General features: G+C 38.5%; 1 protein-coding gene across 1 annotated transcript in view; it reads right to left on the reverse strand.

The window, feature by feature from the left end:
• Window positions 1-3,261: 3,261 nt before the first annotated feature.
• Window positions 3,262-23,910, reverse strand: part of LOC139750068 (fat-like cadherin-related tumor suppressor homolog) — a 791,324-nt gene continuing 770,675 nt past the window's right edge. Inside the window, 3 exon segments of the mRNA XM_071664403.1 lie at window positions 3,262-5,522; window positions 9,906-10,089; window positions 10,554-10,721. Of these exon segments, the coding sequence (XP_071520504.1) occupies window positions 5,126-5,522; window positions 9,906-10,089; window positions 10,554-10,721 (749 nt within the window). The 3' untranslated portion in view covers window positions 3,262-5,125.

Consider the following 23,910-nt stretch of genomic DNA (forward strand, 5'->3'; position numbering starts at 1 on the left):
TCCCATTAACGTATATACATACATATATATATATATATATATATATATATATATATATATATATATATATATATATATATATGTGTATATATATATATATCCTCTCCATTCAAACTCACCTCCCAATTTACTTGTCCCTCAACCCTAATTGAACCTAATAACCTTGCTCTTATTCACATTTACTCTTAGCTTTCTTCTTTCACACACTTTACCAAACTCAGTCACCAGCTTCTGCAGTTTCTCATCCGAATCAGCGACTAGCGCTATATCATCAGCGAACAACTGACTCACTTCCCAAGGCCTCTTATCTACAACAGACTGCATACTTGCTCTTATCTCCAAAACTCTTGCATTCACCTCCCAAACAACCCCATCCACAAACAAATTAAACAACCATGGAGACATCACACATCCTTGCTGCAAACTGACATTCACTGGGAACCAATCACTTACACATGACAGATAGAGACTGAGTGTCAACAACATGGCTTTTTGTCTGTTTTCCTGGTGCTACCTCGCTGAAGTAGGGGGTAGCAATGCTGCTTCCTGCTACCTCGCTGAAGCAGGGGGTAGCAATGCTGTTTCTTGTGGGGCAGGGTAGCACCAGGAATGGATGAAGGCAGCAAGTATGAATATGTACATGTGTGTAAATATATATAGATAGATAGATAACTCACAAAAGAACACATGTGAACGGGGGTATGCTAGTTATCACAAGGAAAATGAAACGCGAAGATTCAAGCACTTTTGTGATAATTATCATCAGAGATTCAGAAATATTGAAAAAATGTAGGTTATATAGACATATAAGGGGTCTAACCTCAGGTAAAGTCAAGAGAGAAAAAAGGGATTAGAGGAAGTGGCCCTTAAGAGACCACCTTAAATTCTCTATGCAACAGTTCAAAATTTAAAATCAGCATGTTATGCCTCAGAGACAACATGCTTATTCTTCTCAAGTATGAAGAAAGCATATACAAAGCAAAAGTAACACATAAATGATACTGTATAGGATTGATGGCAGTACATCATCCCTGATGCTATACATTTAGCCTCTGTACTCCCACAAACCAACCATCCAGCTATGCCACACAAAAGTCAGCCTCATTTTTCTATATATATTATTTATATTCATTATACTTTGTTGCTTAGCAAGGTAGCACAAAGAAACAGATGAAAGAATGGCCCAGCCCACCTACATACACATGTATATACATACACGTCCACACATGCACATATACATACCTATACATTTCAACGTATACATATATATATACATACACTGACATATACATATATACACATGTACATAATTCATACTTGCTGCCTTTATTCATCCCCGTCGCCAGCCCACCACACATGAAATGACAACCCACTCCTGCGTGCGTGCGAGGTAGTGCTAGGAAAAGAAAACAAAGGCCTCATTCATTCACACTCAGTCTCTAGCTGTCATGTATAATGCACCGAAACCCCAGCTCCCTTTCTACATCCAGGCCCCACAGAACTTTCCACGGTTTACCCCAGATGCTTCACATACCCTGGTTCAATCGTTCCAATTCACTCTATTCCTTGCACGCATTTCACCCTCCTGCATGTTCAGGCCCCTATCGCTCAAAATCTTTTTCACTCCATCTTTCCACTTCCAATTTGGTCTCCTACTCTCCTCATTCCCCCCACCTCTGACACATATATCCCCTTTGTCAATCTCTCCTCACTCATTCTCTCCATGTGACCAAACCATTTCAATACACCCTCTTCTGCATTCTCAACCTCACTCTTTTTATTACCACACATCTCTTTTACCCTTTCATTACTTACTCGATCAAATCACCTCACACCACATATTGTCCTCAAACATCTCATTTCCAACACATCCACCCTCCTCCGCACAATCCTATCTATAGCCCACGCCTCGCAACCATATAACATTGTTGGAACCACTATTCCTTCAAACATACCCATTTTTGCTTTCTGAGATATTGTTCTTGCCCTAGGGATCCCTTCTATCTTTATGAAGCTCCTGCAGTGCTCAGGAAGCCAGCCATGTCCGCTGGTCATAATGTGTACAGAAGTTGTGTGTGCATCTACATGCAGAGAATATAGGGCAACTGAATGGAGAGTGCTCACTGCGTTCACTGTGGAAGTTACATTGTGGGTGTGAAAGGTCTTGTAGTGTTTTAGGGATGGGTGATGTTCAGCACATAGGTGGGAAAGTGTAACCATGTTTGTGTGGGGATGTGGCTTCTGATGAGTGTGTCTAGTGGAGTTTAGACTTAGTTGGGAGGACAGTTGTTTAGTGCTTGTTGGGTCATTTCAGTAAGAATGTATATTGTTTGTGTTATATCTGATGGGGGTGGGAGGATCTGGGAATAAAGGTTGCTGAAGTTTGAGGCAGAGGTAAGCTTTTATCTCTAATGTGGAAATAGTGGCTAATTATGTACTGCTTTGCAGAGAACTGAGTGCGAGTACATTGAGTTTGGGTTGTATTGAGATCTTTTTTCATAGTATAGGTGCTGAGTGTTGTGGTTGCTAGGCAGCATTCTCACATCTGTTAGATATGAGAGAATTCATTTCTCATGTGAGAGTATTCATCTCACATCTGTTCTCTAGCTGTCATGTGTAATGCACCAGAACTGCTGCTCCCTATCCACAACCAGGCCTCACATGGTTTATCCTGGCTGCTTCATGTGCACTGGTTTAGTCCAATGACAGCATGATCCCAGTATATCATATCATTCCAGTTCACTCTTTCCTGTGCACACTTTTCATTATACCTACTTGCCTTTCCTTCTTTAGCAAAACAGTGTCAGAAGCAGAAGACTGAACCTTAAAAATAAATGATTGCTTAGTTCTTCTTCTATTTTTTTTACAAGATGATAAAGGAGGAGAGGGTTGGTGGCTTCCCCTCCAAGATATGTTCTTCAACAAACGAGTTACAAAATTTGTGTTCTTTCCTCCACATCCCCAGGGATAATCTTTTATTTATGTTAAATTATGAACATTCCTACTTCCTATTCTGTAAGGAGTTTCATTTGTTTTTCATTTAATGATATGTAAGGTAAGACGATTTCTCACTTTAGGCATGACTGTGTCAAGTACACTGACCATTGTAGTGACTTACAAACAAGAATTTATCATGCCTTTTCTTTTCAGTTCACTTGCACTTACAGAGGGATTCTGATCAATCATCATTAATCATAATCAATTTTGATAACACAACTGTACTCAAAACAATGTTTAAAGGGAGTTATGAGAAAAAAACAATTCCAAGTTATTACAAGTTTATTTACAAAATTTGTATAAAACAATAGCTGCCAAAGCAACCATACATTCATTCATAAAACTGCTTTAATATAACTATTACCCCTGTATTAGCTCACATTAAAAATATGAATTCCTCTTTCACAGAGTACAGCTATTATCACAATTACTTCGGTTAGTACAATAACCTATCAGGAACGGAATGGTACAGAGGATATGACAGCTGGAAAAATCAAGAGAGAATACAGTGCATGTGACATTACCAGCAACACTAGACATAAATAACAATATTATTAACTGTATGAATTACCAGAAAACAAACAAATATGAACAAATATTTCTTAAAGAATGTTGCAGGTCTTGTCACACACACGTGCACAAACAGTTAAGTAAATTATGATAAATATCATCTCCAGTTAAACTGTTGTTGAATAATTGAATATTTAAGCACTACATACAAAATGAGTTTCACTGATAGAGGGGAAGCCTTTTTTGGGAAGCTTTTTGGAGATTTGTTTATGCTGGAATATATTAATCGAACAATGTCAATAAAACACATGAAAATTATGAATGGATTAAAATGTTTATATCAAAAGCTGTTCAAGTCCAGTTAATCTTAATAGTTGCAAGCTATACTCAGGGCAGCCAAGACACGGGCCAGTATCGTACCAGAGTAAATCGGACAGAGGGTGACAGTTTCTCACCAATGACCCGCATCTCTACTGTGATCTACTCAAGGACACTTGTGGACACAAGAAAATGACTGCCACCTTTGGCACGAGGGTAGTTTGTAAAAATGCATTACACTTCAAAAATAAAAATTCCTTAATAAATTGTATATTAAAATATTCTTCATAATTCAAACTGCAAAGCAGTTGGATTAAGTTACCTAATACCTTATAATAAAAACAAATGAATGACTTTACGATACGATAATCAATCATAATTCAGATTCAAAGGTGCCAATATGGAGTACAAATGGCAATACAAACTATTTAAAAAAGACTGCTATGTCTAATGTGGACTAGTCAATCATTCAGCCCAAACTGTGATTAATTGCATACCCAGAATCCTCACAGGCAGCATAACATACCTGAAAAATCTAACCCTGTCTGTTCACACTGCAAAAAATATAAACATTCTGTGGAACACATTATGAAAACTATATACAATGACCATTGTTCTATTTACAGATATATGTACACAACATCCTTACATAGTCAACTCAACACCAGCAAACTGCCATGTCTGCAAGTTAGAGTTGCATTGTTCACCATAATAGCACCATAAGCTTTGAGAATCTACATATTCATGAGAGATTCTGTCACTTTCTGGCTGACAAAAAGTATCATTTCCAGTGCTAAAAGCATGTTAAATGTACAGATACTTCATAATTAGGAAGTCCTTGTTTTTCCTTTAGTAGATAAAAATTGGCACTTCGCCCAAGGAAATCACAATTCAGGTTCAAACGAGAAAATAAAAGAACCATTCTCTAAGTCAGTATATGAATTAATGATGACCTTGGGATATTAGGCACACTGGAAGATATAAATATGTTATATAAACCCTTATTTAACTTAATCAGCATACAGGCACTAGGAAATGGCAGCTGAAATATAAATATGAGCCCTGTCAGTTTCTGTACATCACTTATTTAATTATTGTTTTAAAAAATTCTTTACTGGTTTGCAAAGTTTATAGACATCTGATCAGTATTTTGATTTTCTTTATAAATCTAAAAAACACTTACTGGCTACTTTTTCATTTGTGCACTCCACTCAAAACAATTTCTGTTTCTTAATATAGGCCTATCTCATCCAATTATGATGGTTACAAAAATCATGAACTTATTACTAATTCCTGCAAATCATTTCTTTGTTTTATCATCATTTTCAAATTCAGAGTTTACTTCTGAGTCCTCAATATCACAGACATTATCCAGGTCTGATGCAGATGTATTGGAAGCTGCACCCCCCCAAAGGGAGGCTCCCTCCTCTTCATCCTCCATACCAGAGATCACAGACATATCGCCTCCAAATTCACTAAAACGTTTCACGGTGTCATGTCTGCGATTGCTGCGAATTCGGTATGGAGAATAAGTGACACCATCACGGTCCTCTGGGAGATGACTGATTGGTGCAGGCCGGTAGCTTATGCTGTAAGGGTCATCAAGTGAGTTTAGTAGCTTGCTTTTCTCATCCTCTGTTTCTGTTTCACTGCCAATTTGGTAATGTGGAAGGTATTGGTTGGGGTGAGTCTCATATCTGAAGAAAGAAAATGTAGGTGTTGGACGAAATGTATCTGGGTATCAATATAATTAACAGCGCTTGCTAAATGTCATTCATTCTGTATCAGTTCTCAGGTCTACTGTAACAGTATGTAGGCAGCATATTAGGTATGTCTGTGACAGACTGGCTAGCCTCTGTCACCAGTGTAAACCCTACTGAGGAGAGGGATATGGTAGTCAGAAGGAAGAATTCACAGTACACCTCCACCCATCATAGATTCACCTTAGACAACATCCACTCTGTAGTCCAACACCAATGTTTACCATGCACCTCTCAAACCAAAAGCATTCTAACATGCAATTCTACAACATTTCTAATTCTTATACAGGTTGTACCTCTAATCTGGCATTATGTGGTCAAGCACATTTTGAATCTGCCACCATTAGTTTGTGGATCTGCCATTAGGACAGTGCTGTTAGCAGCACTAAGGTGCCAAAATCTTTTTACACTGCAGCTGAGCTAATTAACAGTCCTGTTAATTCCTTATATTAATTTTTTTTGCTGAAAATGAAAGCCAGAAAAGTCTAAAGTTTCGGAAAACTCTGAAAGGTGCTAGGGGTACAGAATTAGACAGTGCACTTGTAAAGTGGTTTATGCTTCAATGTAATGAAGGTGTAAGCATTTTTGGGGAGAAGTTTATCGAGCAGGCCACTGTTTTTCATAGAGAACTAAAGCTAGACTATGACTGTGAATATTCACACGTATGGTTACACAAGTTTAAGTAAGACATGGAATTTCAGTATATAGGAGGTGTGGTGAAAAGCGTACTGCTGACATGGAAGCTTGTAACGTAAGGTTGTACTACAAGAATCGATATAAACTCCAATTCTCTTGTAAATGATCAACAGGGTGAGAGAGAATGTATGAGCTGGCTGCCTTGCTGGGACTAACATAGCACAGGCTGGCTGCCTTGATGATAACAACAGAACAACAATAGTAACAAAAGTTGACCAATGTCAACTACCAACCTATGGTTGTCCGTTACATTATCTACTTGTCACAAAGCTGCACCCAGGTTTGTGGATGAATTTGCACAGTTAGTACCAGCAAAAAACTTAGACCCAGAACAAGTGTATAATGCTAATGAATCTGCCCTGTACTGGTGTTGCATGCCATGAAAAACCCTTGCCCAAGATATTGAGGAATCTCCACCTGGGGATACTTCTGATGTAATCTGATGCAACAATGAAAACTTGTTTGAAAGATTTAATTGTTGTATTATTTCCTATTTTAAGCTTTGTTCTACCTTTGATAACACAGCAATATGTATGTGGAATGAGTTAGCAGGACTAAGGATTGGGCATATGTTAACATAGGGGATTCCCTTAGGGGTCAATTTCTGTTTTCCAGCATTGTCTGTGGCCCAGCAATGGCCAAGGTCCTAAGGATGCCACACTAAAGAGGTTCAACCTGTAATTATGAAAATTCCCTAAATCTTTTAATCTTACTCTCCCTTGAAATGTCTGCACTAACATGTTTGCATGAAGCAAGTTATTTCATTTGCTACTTAACAGAAAGTGCTAAAGCTTATGAAACTACATGTTTTTACTAAATCTAAAAAACATTTCTATTGGACAAATGATACTGAAATATGCATTAACATTCTGATAAAACATTGCTTTGAAAATGAATTTGAAAACCTGAATGAATTAATGTTTAGGCCCATTTGAATTCATAAAAAAGGTGAAGTGCAAACAATCAGGTTCAAACATGAGAATGCCAACAGATTTATCTTTTCAAATGATGGGTTACTGAACTTTTCCATACAAAAATTTCTGGCAAGTATGTACATTTTTTTCTGAAATCTAATTGAGCAATACCCAGTACTACGGAGATATTCAGTGAGCAGTAACATTACAAAGAACCAAATCAAACCATAAGTATTTTCACACTTTCACTAATGCAATAACTTCTCATACCAGAAGGTGAGCCCTGCAAGTACCTCTAAAGTAAACTAGGTGCATAAGGCCAGCCATCAAGTAAAATTGACAAGGAAAATAATTTCACCATTTCCAAGAACTTTCAATCAGAAAGTGGATTTGGCAACTTTTGGATTCACTAAATTTTTCCTTTTGTTTTCTCAAGACGGAATGAAAATTATGTCAAACAGCGACAGAACTTAATTAAGTGTTAAAACAGTTTTCATTCAAATATTGTAAAAATCAATTATGTATTAAAAATTTCAGTATATTTCTAAGCAAAATGATATGATTCAACAGCTCATTGGTCTAAGGCATTTGGGAATAATTTGAGGAGTTAAAACTGGACATTGTGGGCATAAACTGAGTATCAAACAGGAAGTAGTATTCATACTCACCACATTGATGCCATCTCTTTAATCAGCATGTATGACAAATATTTTCCATATTCACTGACTCAATGGATGATGATGTAAGGCAGGAGACCAAATGTCAAGCGAGTAATTGCTAAATTCTATGAAGGTAATCTATCTATCTATATCTCTGATGCTTGTTCACTTCTGGAACTCCCTCAAGTGGGTGGCCACGGCTATAAAGTCTCCATTACTAGTGAACTCCAGTGCTGCTTCTTAGCCTTTAGTGCCTCACCCTTAACAGACCACTGGCAGAGGGCAGGTCTAGGGCAGTGTTTGTAGAGGCTCCTACCTGCTGTTCCTACTGTCTTGCTTTTATCTGATATTCTTCGGCTCTTTCCCTCTCCAGGAGTCTCTTGCATTGTCACTCTTAATATACATTCCTTTGAACTCAACCCTTCAGGCAAGTTTGCATTACTGCCTAAGCACTAGCTAACTACATGCTCTCATGTCAAATGTTACACTCGTGACATTTTCCTAGTGTCTTGCCAATAGGACCCCATCCACTTGACTTAAAAATTCTAGTTCTAATGCATCCAGGAAATTTCTAACTTGTTCCTGTTCCCTAACTTTTCCTAGACTGATGGTTACATGAGATCATTGCTTACTCAAGTGTATACAGTACTACTTGAATTTAAACTTGAAGAACTCTTTGCAGGCATCTTGAGAGGAAATACACAATAGTTTGGAAAAGTCTTGGAAGAACAATTTCTAGATACTAGACAGATTGTAACTGACGAGCTGGCTGATTCAAATTCAAGTCCATCTCCTACATCATCGACATATATGCATGCATCAACAAACACAATCTATGTATCTAAAATAATTTCAACTTGTTGATTTTTTTTGTCTAAAAATCATATTTTACATAAATTTCTGTAAGGGTGAATTTCCAAAACTCAAACACCTGTTAACACAGGGAAATTACATATGTAAAACTTGGTTTAAATTCTATCAACCAGGTATCAGAACTGTCAAGGTCCCTCCTTGTAAAGTATACTCCAAGCTTTTCACTTCCCTAATGACCTTTGCATCATTAACAATTGCTTATGCCTTTTGGCAAGTCATGCACATTATTCAAGAAGAACAATGGTTTCAGAATAGAACCCTGTGCATGGGTGTGTGTGTGTGTGTGTGTGTGTGTGTGTGTGTGTGTGTGTGTGTGTGTGTGTGTGTGCCACAATGATGGACATTTTGGGGCATGTCTACAGCTTAAGGGTTAAAGACAAATTTTGTTGAGATATGGATACTTTGAAAGGGTAGCTGGGTTTTCCTAGCAAGCTGCAACAATCTTGACTGAATAATATCATCTACCATTTGTCCTTCAAACTCAGGCAAGATATTAACAAATTTCCAAGTTTTTTTTTCTAAATAACCCAGTGCATACCTAAAGGGCATGTACAATGCTGCACTTAGGTTACTCAGGGTGGTGCAAAATACCAATGAATGAAAACAACCATGAGTAAATTAGTCATGTAATATACTGCTTAATAACTTTTGTATAGAAAAGGAGAGGAACCAGAGAACATCGTTATGGAAGACAAACAAATGGACAGATACACAATCTCATTATGATCATTAAGTACCAGCTACCTTTAACCCTTTTACTATGAAAATCCTAATATTCAAGGTACACTCCATCTGTTAGATATTCTTACACATTTTAGAAAATATCTCCATAAGGTTGTTAATATGAGTAAACAGAACATAAAATTCCATATAAAACAATACACAACTCCATTCAGTGTAACAGCATTTGTGTGCACTACCTACCCTTTAATATGGGCTGCTCTGCTGCAAAGTGAATAAAGCATGAAGAAAATGCAGAACTTTTATGATCACAATAACAAAAAAAAACAGGAGTAAAATTGATCTACCTTAAAGGATGGATACAATTCAGGATTCAAACTACTGTAAAACAATGCAAAAGGATTAATATGTTGCCATGACTGAAATACAGTATTTCAAAGTGATCCATACATGCATTAATAAATAATTTTTTACGAATAGATTAAAGAAAACCTTACCTTTGGGGCTGTGGAACAAAGAGGGATGTGTCTGATTCAGCCCCAGCATCAGAATTAGGATCAAGAAGTTGGGAGGTATCCAAATCAGGTCGGGATTCTAGTTCAAATTCTGTACCACATTCACTAACAAGCTCATCAGCAGGCAAGGTCTCCATATCACGGCCAGGATCTACAGGACCCTCCACTACAAGCAGAAAAGTCAGTTTTATAAAACCATAAAGACTAAAATACAAACATACTCTACAAGTAGGAATTTGGAAGTATATCTATCATCATTGTTATAAGTTTCTCATTACACTCAACATTACGAGTAAAACAATAATTCCGCTGCTTCGATAGCCATTTGCTATTTCTTGGACAAACGTATATGAACCATCGTCTTTCTCTTGAAAATAGTTTACTTTTAGCATAAATTTCTTGAAATATCATAAGCAGCATTAATTTTGGGGGAGTTCTTTACATACAAGTCAAAAAATTTTTTATTCTACATAACTGGGTTACGGACCTGCTGTTCTGCAAAATCAATTCCCACAAAACCTGCATGGCTATCATGTACTTACTTCAACTTTCTAAATGAAAGCAGAGTTAAATGACAATAGATAACTGAATACCCTGACTCACAAAAACAAAGACCTTACAAAGACCAACCTGGTGGCATCAAAGGCTGATTTTTGGTTGGTTCCACTACTATAGATTCATTTGATTCATTTGAATGGTATGATGAAGAATCTCTCACTTCACCTCCAGGGACCTCCATGATGTTAGGAAGTGGATTCTGGGATGGTCGTGCCCAATCGGAGCAATCCCAGTGGTAGCCTGACATCACACAGACACCGGACACAGATTAATCGCAACAAAAGTACAATAAATTCACCTATCTTAATATCAACTGAATAAGGAATTTCTAGCAAAAATGGATCACATTTAAAGTTCAGAAGTACACTGTGTAGCAAGTGAAAAATCTCACATTCCAACAGGTCAACCACAACAGGAGCTAACTGTAAACATGAAGTAAGCACATCATCAACATTTTATTTCATATAGCTATAAATGCTTGATAATGATTACATTTAAACTCTCAGTCACAATGTGTTTAGTTTCTAATCTGTGAACAATTTCTTTCAGAGTTAGACAATAAACAGGTAATGAGAGGGTAATGCTTTCTTTGGGATAATACACCAAATCCTACTTAAAGCCAGCTGACAATTCTACTATCTATCCCTAAGGACAAGATCACCTCACAATAACAAATGCTTGAAACTGTCTCCTCTCACAATGTGTTTAGTTTCTAATCTGTGAACAATTTCTTTCAGAGTTAGACAATAAACAGGTAATGAGAGGGTAATGCTTTCTTTGGGATAATACACCAAATCCTACTTAAATCCAGCTGACAATTCTACTATCTATCCCTAAGGACAAGATCACCTCACAATAACAAATGCTTGAAACTGTCTCCTCTCATGAAACAAGGTCTATGTCACAAGCTTAAATCCAGATTTAAAGAATATACCTAATACACGCATTCCCTGATCTGCACACACCCAAGCAAAGGGGCTGGGCTTGACTTCATTTCACATCTTTTTACACCTAAAAAACAAATTTGCTGAATGTAATTCTTCACAATTTTCAGCAAAGAATGTAGCCTCTACATATCAAGGCCCTGAATGTGGGAAGTAAAAGGATGTAACTGATTCATCTCACCTGATTAGGATGGAATAATAATAACAGATAGATTGATGGTTTAGAGCAGCTTGTAACCAAACTTCTAAACTCTTTCACTCCCACTAATGAACAAGTCCAACAAGATATATTAAGCTTGGAAAAGCTCTCCTTCCCCTGACTCCCATTCAGCATTCATCACAAGCCCACAATCATTGCAAATAAGTTACCCATGAGGCAAAAGCATTCCTCTATTCAAAGGAAGTGTGATTATCTCTCAATGTCAACCACTGATAGGTATTTCTAGTCCTCTGCTATAGGCATCGCTAGCAACTTCTGTTACTCAACCTTTCCTTCACTTTTCCATTGTGATGGTACTATAGCTGTCTCTCCTGCAGACAAAGCAACTCTCTGGTTCTTGTTTCTCCTATTAACTCCATCTTGGATGAATCTTAAAGTGACTATTGCTATTTCTCATGCTGACGAAGTAACTCAATGGTGTCTATTTTTCCTCTAACTCCACCTTGGATGACTCTAACATTTCTTCATCCTCTGATACTCCTCTTACTAATCCTATACCCTCTCCAGAATCTCTTTCCAAAATGTCCAAAAAGCACTTCTTTCTCTGGACACAAGCAAGACTTGCACCAGTGTTTTCTTGTCTGTTCTGATTCTGTTTAAAAAACAAAACCTTTTCTTCTTGTAAACATGCATTGGGACATCCCATCCCCAAGAAGGGTGACTGTTCTAACCCCTTGAACTACAGTCCAGTTGCTTTGACATTTATCATTTCCAAAGTCTTTGAATCCCTCATCAGCTTCCATATCCTTACATTTCTTGAATCTCACAGCCTTCTCTCTGACCATCTGGTAAAGCAGTGCCAGGTAAAGAACTAGCTCTTACTTTATTCTCATATTTATCAGGCACTACTGAATGTGCAAACCCATGGACTTGACTATAACTGTGAGTACTTGGCCCATCACCAAATCGTAAAAGCAACTTTAATTTTCACTCAAGGGGGAAAGCCTTAGTTCCTGTACCAGTAATTCCTGTGCATCAGCACCTTTAACACCTTTGGCTGACATACTGAAATAGCAACATTTAACACTTTAGCAAACAAGGCATGGCTCCCCAGCAGCTCAAAACCCAACGTGAACCATACTTCTACCACTGTCACTCACACCTATATACATTTTTGATATTCTAATATGAGAAGATATTTTCAATCATGAATTATTTCTAACATATACTTGTTTGTACTTCTTTCTTCTGTTTCATGACTGATCGCCGTTCCAATTCAAAAGAAAAGTCCTCATTTGCTCACATCCATTCTCTACCTGTCATGTGTAATGCACTGAGAGAGAGAGAGAGAGAGAGAGAGAGAGAGAGAGAGAGAGAGAGAGAGAGAGAGAGAGAGAGAGAGAGAGAGAGAGAGAGAGAGAGTGTGTGTCTGTGTGTGTGTGTGTGTGTGTGTGTGTATACAGTGTATTCATCATGCTTGGAGGAAGTCAATGTACACTTCATGCCAAGTCTTGGCCACCATCCAAGCAAACACACATGCATGCACACTACCCAAACAAGAACGGGAAACATCTTGCATATCATTAAAGTATTATTCATTATTACTGTTCCCTGCATCAGCGAGGTGGTGTCAGAAAATAGATGAGTGGCCCATCAACTCATATACATACACACACACACACACATTATATATATATATATATATATATATATATATATATATATATATATATATATATATATATATATATATTTTTTTTTTATTATACTTTTTCGCTGTCTCCCGCGTTTGCGAGGTAGCGCAAGGAAACAGACGAAAGAAATGGCCCAACCCCCCCCCACACACATGTATATACATACGTCCACACACGCAAATATACATACCTACACAGCTTTCCATGGTTTACCCCAGACGCTTCACATGCCTTGATTCAATCCACTGACAGCACGTCAACCCCGGTATACCACATCGCTCCAATTCACTCTATTCCTTGCCCTCCTTTCACCCTCCTGCATGTTCAGGCCCCGATCACACAAAATCTTTTTCACTCCATCTTTCCACCTCCAATTTGGTCTCCCTCTTCTCCTCATTCCCTCCACCTCCGACACATATATCCTCTTGGTCAATCTTTCCTCACTCATTCTCTCCATGTGACCAAACCATTTCAAAACACCCTCTTCTGCTCTCTCAACCACGCTCTTTTTATTTCCACACATCTCTCTTACCCTTACGTTACTTACTCGATCAAACCACCTCACACCACACATTGTCCTCAAACATCTCATTTCCAGCACATCCATCCTCCTGCGCACAACTCTATCCATAGTCCACGCCTCGCAACGATACAACAATGTTGGAACCACTATTCCTTCAAACATACCCATTTTTGCTTTCCGAGATAATGTTCTCGACTTCCACACATTCTTCAAGGCTCCCAGAATTTTCGCCCCCTCCCCCACCCTATGATCCACTTCCGCTTCCATGGTTCCATCCGCTGCCAGATCCACTCCCAGATATCTAAAACACTTCACTTCCTCCAGTTTTTCTCCATTCAAACTCACCTCCCAATTGAATTGACCCTCAACCCTACTGTACCTAATAACCTTGCTCTTATTCACATTTACTCTTAACTTTCTTCTTTCACACACTTTACCAAACTCAGTCACCAGCTTCTGCAGTTTCTCACATGAATCAGCCACCAGCGCTGTATCATCAGCGAACAACAACTGACTCACTTCCCAAGCTCTCTCATCCCCAACAGACTTCATACTTGCCCCTCTTTCCAAAACTCTTGCATTCACCTCCCTAACAACCCCATCCATAAACAAATTAAACAACCATGGAGACATCACACACCCCTGCCGCAAACCTACACTCACTGAGAACCAATCACTTTCCTCTCTTCCTACACGTACACATGCCTTACATCCTCGATAAAAACTTTTCACTGCTTCTAACAACTTGCCTCCCACACCATATATTCTTAGGACCTTCCACAGAGCATCTCTATCAACTCTATCATATGCCTTCTCCAGATCCATAAATGCTACATACAAATCCATTTGCTTTTCTAAGTATTTCTCACATACATTCTTCAAAGCAAACACCTGATCCACACATCCTTTACCACTTCTGAAACCACACCGCTCTTCCCCAATCTGATGCTCTGTATATGCCTTCACCCTCTCACTCAATACCCTCCCATATAATTTACCAGGAATACTCAACAAACTTATACCTCTGTAATTAAATACACATGAGAAATAAAAGTGGTTGGTATGTGTGGGAAATATATTGGAAGACTTTCTTCTTTGGAATTTCTCTTGTAGCTCTTACATAATAAGTTATAAAAGTCTTCCATCACCCCGTGATTACTTAAATAGAAAGCTGGGTGCAGTTGTCACAATTTCATCTGAAAGCATGAGTTCACTGGGGGTGCATCCTTTGCAAGCCTTCCTCCTTCTTATCCTGTTAAAATCACAGTGTCACTTATTTTTAAACATTTCTCATGTAATTCTTTACATCTTTTCACACAAACTGATACTTATTACTGACAAGTAGTGCAACAATCTATGCATGTATTTACTATGGGATCATCACATATACACAACCTGTGGGTCAATGGCTGTTCACCTATAATGTTGGTTGTAAAGGTACTGAAGTGAGCAGAATTTTTCTCATGTCATCCTTTTGATGGGAGAGACCTTTATAGCCAATCAATAGTGCTGTACATCAAGTGGATATTCAAACAGAATTAGAAGAATATACAACAACTGATGTTGGCAGCCATTTTCCAAGAAACATTAACTGATGTCAGCCAACAGGTAAAGGTTAAAAAACCACAATGATATCACATTCTTGATACAGACCCACCTTTACCAAGAACCACTCATCCTTCTCTCTTCCTACTCACACACATGCCATACTCTCCTCGAAGAAACTCCTCCCTCCGTCTATTAATTTTCCATTTACTCAGTTTATTTTATCATTCGAGGAAACCTTTTTGAAGACATCAAAAATAAGAAGGAAAAAAATTCCAAAGTAACATAAAGTCACAGGACATTACATGAATTCATTCCCTAATTCTCAGCTGTTCCAAGTGTGAAATTTTACTGACTTACGATTGCATGGGGGATGGCTACCAATAATAAGTAAAAACATTAATAGAACTCATATAAACCTGTGTTAAGTTGGCTGAAAGGTCTAGAATCTGGAGTACGCTGAAGCCTATAATTTGGTGTTCACCCTCAGGATATCAAAAAGCACTCCAGATGCAGAGCAAATATTATGTTTGAAAATAAGCTGTGCTAAAACAGAGTCCATGCAAAGTAGACCCATGCAAAGGAAGGGAAAGGAGTACATCCAAGTCCACACAATTAGCTGACATAATTCATTTTGGTATAGTGCACTGTAAAACTACAAGTATTGTTTTCATTAGTTCAGAATGAATGAAACTGAAATGTGAATAAGATATAATGAAAAAAAAATTGAATGAATATCAATTACTGATTCTTTTATTGTAATTCCCTGAATCAAACAAAACAAACTAGCAATAGTATGCATACAGAATATGAATAAAATATGATCTCTTGAACATAAATTCCGAGCTGAATTAATTCCACAAGTTGCATATGTCCTTACGCGAATAAAACACTTGTTAATAAATGTCTATGTACCAAACATATTTAAGGGAGGAGGCTGGCAAAATGTACAGAAATATCTTTGATGAGTGTGGTTTATAATATGGTGAAAAAAAGGTAAGCAGTAAGCAAATGGTTAATTTCTTGCCAAAGAAAAACTACCTAAGTGAGAAAAAAATCACAAGTGTCAGAAAAATATTCATACAAAACATATCTTCTAGACTTCTATGTCAATCTGACCTTTAGTTTAGACCAGAGAGATAGATGGGAGGATTGTATATTGATGGACTACCATAAAGCATTTTGATAACATCCCACAAAAGAAATGGCACCTTCAGGCAGGTATATGAAGGAAACTCCTTTCTCGAATTGAAGATTATCTTGGTGGAAGGAAACAAATGATGCATGACAGAGATGCTATTTCAAAGAATTTTGGAGTAGCCAGTGGTGTGCTGCATGGTTTGGTCTTGGGGCTGCTGTTATTCTTGTTCAGCATTAATGACTTATCTGCAGGACTAGATTCATACTAGAAAATGTTTGCTGAAAATGCCACAATTTTGACAGAATAAAATAAATTTTGACAGGATAAAATCAATGTTGAAAAAACTTCACTCCCATGAGTTATTCAGGTATATGACTAATAAACTTCAACCAAGCCAAATGCAAAGTTTTGATGATGAGATACAATGATAAGAGACCTAATAATCAGTCAAGATACAAACTACATGAATCTTTATGTGGAAGGGACTTGGGGACTGATACAGCACCCAACTTAATGCAAACATGTGAGGAGGGTACAAAGCATGGTAGCAGGGATGAGGGGAGGCACCCAATCATTATACAAGAAACAGCAAACATGCATCACTATATCACTCACTTAAAACACTGGCTTGCTTAAAGAGAATACCAGTATCCTAGAAATACTGTTTCACCCTCTTAACCCCAGACAGGTATGAGTCCAACCTGTACCCTCCAATAACCCTGAATGGTCAAACAATCCCACTTATCACAACACAAGCCATAATAGGTAGCACATACAACATTCACTTCCTACAAAACAAACTGACACAAAGGTCATAAGGAAAGTAAAGATCCTCAGAATACTGGCAAGTGCCATCTTTGGACAAGGAAAAGAATCCTACAATATTCTCTACAAACAATTCATTTGATCCACTTCAAAATAATCATCATCTGCAGAGTCATCCAACCTTTCAAAAGAAAGCATAAAACTGCAAACCACAAAAGAGCACTCAGAGCAATCACTGGTTGCTAAGCAGCCACAAGCATTCAAACTTGTTGAACCAAATCAAGATACATCCAACACCTCAACATGCTCAGCATCATTGTCTTTGCAACAGCAAAAGACCCTTCCCACATGAAATACTTCATTACCGACCATCAAACCCAAGGTAGCAATGAGGCTAACCCCTGCCTCACACTTAATCATCATATATTTGCATATTCCCCCCCCCCCCCAAACATAAATATTACACATATGAATTGACAAACATCTGAAAAACTACCCCAAAACCAAGGTGCTTTTCACTCTAGGCAAAACCTCAAGCAAATAAAGAGCTCTGATTTCAGTGCATTAACATCACAAATAACATATGAATGTGAGTAAATGAGGCCAATTCCTTGTCTGTTCCTGGAACTACCTCACTGATGCATGAAACGGCAAACATACATGAAAAACATATATACAGCAGAGAATGGCAATCAAGTATGAAAATATAGCGAAATGGGAGGTGAGAAGGGCAATAATAAGGCTGAAGGCATGAAAGGCACCTGAAGCAGATGGGATCATGGCTGAAATGCTGAAGTATGGAGGAGCAAGTGTGACAGGGATGCATCTTAAATTTAATTGTAAGGAATCAGAAGGTTGTGCCTGAGGACTGGGTGAAGGCTATCATTGTTCCTTTTTTCAAAGGAAAAGGTGCTAAGGACATATGTATCAGCTATAGGGGTATAAGTCTGTTAAGTATACCAGGAAAAGTGCATGCAAGAATATTAACTGACAGAGTAAGGGAAGTGCCTGAATGCAGAATAAGTGAAGAGCAAGGGGGTTTTAAGAAAGGGAGGGGATGTGTGGATCAGATTTTGTAGTAAAGATGACTGTGGAAAAGTATTTAGCAAAAGGTAAGAAATTGTATGCAGCTTTTATGGATCTCAAGAAAGCATATGACAGTCGAGTGGAATGCTTTGTGGGAAGTGATAATGATATATGGTACAGGGGGACAACTGTGGATAGTGTGAAAGCCTTCTATAGAGGAGCAAATGCATGTGTTAAGAGTGGGTGAAGAAATGAATGAAAGTTTTGGGATACATGCAGGAGTGGGGCAGGTCTGTGTGATGTCACCATGCCTTTTCAATATATATAAGATGGAGTGATATATGTGGATGGAGTGATAAGAGAGATGAAAGCAAAACTAGGGAAAAGGGGTGAACAGATGGAGTGTGGAGGTGAGATATGGTGGCTAGTGGCAAGCCTGTCTGCAGATGATACTGTGTTGTTTGCTGAGAGGGGAGTTGCAGAATGGAGTTTGTCAGCTTGCATGTGCCCATATGCGTCACATATATTTTGATCATCTTTGGATCATTCATCAAGACTGGGTTGGAAAGCAAGAGTTATGAAGGCCTCCTAAACACCTGGAATGTTTGCTCGCTGTGTCTTGAGCTTGGGAACCTGCTGATGTGGTTTGGATATCTCAGATACCTGGGGTTCTTTGCACATTACAATGTTTTGATCTTAACCATAAAGAAGTGTATACCCAATGTTCTATGCTTCTCCACATGTATCCTGATGGTGTTTGTTGGTTACTGCTTGAGTGGCTGGCTTGTTCTTGGCCTATACAATCTTAAAATTTTTTCATTTTCATTCTACAATGGAATGCTTCTACTCCCTCATCAAAGATGAAATGTTTGCAACATTTTCTTCAACATCTGGGAAGGACCCCCTTATTTGGAGGTTTTCCTGTATTTACCTGGACAGCTTTATTTCTCTATTTATCTACATCATTTTAAGCTTGTTTATTGCCATAATTATGGATGCACATGAGATGATTAAGAACTGCTATATAGATGACTTCCCACTGTCTGATTTGATGAAGTTCGTCAATAAATGCACAAAAGAGCCTACAAGTGGAGTCTTCCATGATGAAGGTGATCACACCATTCATGATATCATTAACTCTCTCTGCTGTTGTGTACCTGTGCAGTGTCATAATAGTGTCTAATATGAGCCACTTCTTACCTAAACACTGCCAGATAGTGATGCCATGAGGTGTTTCTTTTGTCTTGCATGCCCGTTTACAACAATTCATTATGAAATTAAATAATTAAATAATTTGTTATTATATATAACAAAATATTTATCAGTATGATTAGTTATCTGTAGCTGGCATTAGTGGTGACTGTGTTTGGGTGAAAGAAAACTGAAAAGTAAGTGTTATTTTTTTTTTTTTTTTTTTTTTTTATACTTTGTCGCTGTCTCCCGCGTTTGCGAGGTAGCGCAAGGAAACAGACGAAAGAAATGGCCCAACCCCCCCCCCCCCATACACATGTACATACACACGTCCACACACGCAAATATACATACCTACACAGCTTTCCATGGTTTACCCCAGACGCTTCACATGCCTTGCTTCAATCCACTGACAGCACGTCAACCCCTGTATACCACATGACTCCAATTCACTCTATTTCTTGCCCTCCTTTCACCCTCCTGCATGTTCAGGCCCCGATCACACAAAATCTTTTTCACTCCATCTTTCCACCTCCAATTTGGTCTCCCTCTTCTCCTCGTTCCCTCCACCTCCGACACATATATCCTCTTGGTCAATCTCTCCTCACTCATTCTCTCCATGTGCCCAAACCATTTCAAAACACCCTCTTCTGCTCTCTCAACCACGCTCTTTTTATTTCCACACCTCTCTCTTACCCTTACGTTACTTACTCGATCAAACCACCTCACACCACACATTGTCCTCAAACATCTCATTTCCAGCACATCCATCCTCCTGCGCACATCTCTATCCATAGCCCACGCCTCGCAACCATACAACATTGTTGGAACCACTATTCCCTCAAACATACCCATTTTTGCTTTCCGAGATAATGTTCTCGACTTCCACACATTTTTCAAGGCTCCCAAAATTTTCGCCCCCTCCCCCACCCTATGATCCACTTCCGCTTCCATGGTTCCATCCGCTGACAGATCCACTCCCAGATATCTAAAACACTTCACTTCCTCCAGTTTTTCTCCATTCAAACTCACCTCCCAATTGACTTGACCCTCACCCCTACTGTACCTAATAACCTTGCTCTTATTCACATTTACTCTCAACTTTCTTCTTCCACACACTTTACCAAACTCAGTCACCAGCTTCTGCAGTTTCTCACATGAATCAGCCACCAGCGCTGTATCATCAGCGAACAACAACTGACTCACTTCCCAAGCTCTCTCATCCCCAACAGACTTCATACTTGCCCCTCTTTCCAGGACTCTTGCATTTACCTCCCTTACAACCCCATCCATAAACAAATTAAACAACCATGGAGACATCACACACCCCTGCCGCAAACCTACATTCACTGAGAACCAATCACTTTCCTCTCTTCCTACACGTACACATGCCTTACATCCTCGATAAAAACTTTTCACTGCTTCTAACAACTTGCCTCCCACACCATATATTCTTAATACCTTCCACAGAGCATCTCTATCAACTCTATCATATGCCTTCTCCAGATCCATAAATGCTACATACAAATCCATTTGCTTTTCTAAGTATTTCTCACATACATTCTTCAAAGCAAACACCTGATCCACACATCCTCTACCACTTCTGAAACCGCACTGCTCTTCCCCAATCTGATGCTCTGTACATGCCTTCACCCTCTCAATCAATACCCTCCCATATAATTTACCAGGAATACTCAACAAACTTATACCTCTGTAATTTGAGCACTCACTCTTATCCCCTTTGCCTTTGTACAATGGCACTATGCACGCATTCCGCCAATCCTCAGGCACCTCACCATGAGTCATACATACATTAAATAACCTTACCAACCAGTCAACAATACAGTCACCCCCTTTCTTAATAAATTCCACTGCAATGCCATCCAAACCTGCTGCCTTGCCGGCTTTCATCTTCCGCAAAGCTTTTACTACCTCTTCTCTGTTTACCAAATCATTTTCCCTAACCCTCTCACTTTGCACACCACCTCGACCAAAACACCCTATATCTGCCACTCTGTCATCAGACACATTCAACAAACCTTCAAAATACTCATTCCATCTCCTTCTCACATCACCGCTACTTGTTATCACCTCCCCATTTACGCCCTTCACTGAAGTTCCCATTTGCTCCCTTGTCTTACGCACCCTACTTACCTCCTTCCAGAACATCTTTTTATTCTCCCTAAAATTTACTGATAGTCTCTCACCCCAACTCTCATTTGCCCTTTTTTTCACCTCTTGCACCTTTCTCTTGACCTCCTGTCTCTTTCTTTTATACTTCTCCCACTCAAATGCATTTTTTCCCTGCAAAAATCGTCCAAATGCCTCTCTCTTCTCTTTCACTAATACTCTTACTTCTTCATCCCACCACTCACTACCCTTTCTAAACAGCCCACCTCCCACTCTTCTCATGCCACAAGCATCTTTTGCGCAATCCATCACTGATTCCCTAAATACATCCCATTCAAATATTTATCAGTATGATTAGTTATCTGTAGCTGGCATTAGTGGTGACTGTGTTTGGGTGAAAGAAAACTGAAAAGTAAGTGTTATTTATGAGTATATAACTTTAAACATATTCTTATAATGAATATCTGTAATTAGCATCAATGATGAAAACATTCTAAAAAGCACATACTGTAATCTTTTAAATGACGTGAGACAAGAGATGATTTTTAAATGACTGAGACAAGAGATGAGTGAGCGATTAACAAAGCTTCAGAGCATAAAATTTTATGAGAATTGAAAATTACTTTATAATTATGCATTTTGGTTAACTAAGTCTGATGTAGGAAATATTCCTTCCATCTTTTTGTATATCAATCTTACTGAATTTCAAATCCATATCAATTGTATTACATTTGACATCCAAATCTACTCATAAGGATACATTTCTTTTGTTTTACAGACATCATGATGCTTGTACTTAACAAGGTGGCGGCACTCGAGTGAATTTCATTCAATCTTTGTAGCTGTTAATGATCTCACAGCTTTCTGTGTTTCAGACCTTAAAGCAGTACCCAGGAAAATTAGTTTTTCTCTCTTTTTTTTCTTTCCAAATAAGTACCTTTGCATTTAAAGAACTGTGTTCATCTTTAACACTTTGCAACTATATCATGTTCATTCATTCAGAACATGCCAATGTATGTAGAATCTTGTAATGATTGCCAAAGAATTCAGCATGTTTCTTTGTCTGTAAGATAAGTAAAGTTATTGCCACTTGGATCTCGTAAGAAATATGAATATGTGAAGGCACTGTTGTTTCTATAGCCTTCTGGCAAAATGGTAGGAGCAGTAGATAAAAACAGTAGGAGAAAACATTTAGGCAGGAGCATTAGGTAGAAACATTGGGTAGGAGTAGTAGGTAGGGGCATTAGATAGAAATAGTCATTAGGAACATTCAGTTGGAGTCTCTGCAAGCACTGTGCTAGATTTGCCCTTCGCCAGTGGCCTGTTAAGGGTGAGGTTCTAAAGGCTAAGAAATGGCAAAGGAGTTCTATAGCTATGGAGAGACTTGCTTTGGCCAACTCTCTGAGGGAGTTCCAACTGGAGAAGGCGTAAGAGATATAGATAGATAACAGAGGGTTGTAAGTGTGTTTTATGATGTGTGTAAGCCTAGGTGATTGAAAGTAAATGCAAGTAAAAGTAAAGTAATGGAGTTTAGAAAGAAACAGTGAAAGTATAGCTTTTGTAAAACCATATAGAGTGAAAAGAAAGTGTACTAAGTTGTGCTGTAGATATGAGGGGGAAAAGACTGGAAGAAGTGAGAGAATTTAAGTATCTAGGAACTGTTTTGGGTAAGTGTGGTGATATGGAAGGAGAGACAAGGGAAAAAGCAGTACAGGGTGGATTGTGTTCCTTAATAGAATAATGAGGGTAGAGATGTAAGTATAGAAGTGAAGAGAGGAAAAAGGACAGCATAATCCTCCCAACCCTTACCTATGCAGCCAAAACACTGACATGGAATGAGTCAGAGTGGTCAAGAATCCAAGCTGTGGAAATGAGTTATTTGAGAAGAGCATACAGTGTGACTAGATGGAATGAAGAAAGAATTGAAAGGGTGTATGAGAGATGTGTAATGGCAGGGAATGCAAGGGGAGTGAATTGTGGAGTAGTAGAATGGGTGAAATGTAATCCTCTGAGGTGGTCTGGGCATATAAAAAAAATGCAAAGCTGTAAGTTTACAAGGAGAGTGTATGATAGTACAATTAAAGGGGTAGGTGTGAGTGGAATACCATCTGTGACAAGGGAAAATAGAGTTGAGGAATACTGGAGGGAGAGAAATAGTGGAAGAATGCGTGGAATGCTGTATGTGAGGGAGGAATGTAAGGACAGGGATAAGTGTAGACCCTTCCCTGTGGCCACCCCTTGATGAAAGTTTCCATAGAAACAAATCAGCAAATGACATAGAAGTCCTTCATAAGTGCCACCTTGGACTCA

Source organism: Panulirus ornatus, chromosome 9 (assembly GCF_036320965.1).
Source record: "Panulirus ornatus isolate Po-2019 chromosome 9, ASM3632096v1, whole genome shotgun sequence".
In the NCBI taxonomy this organism is placed as follows: domain Eukaryota; kingdom Metazoa; phylum Arthropoda; class Malacostraca; order Decapoda; family Palinuridae; genus Panulirus; species Panulirus ornatus.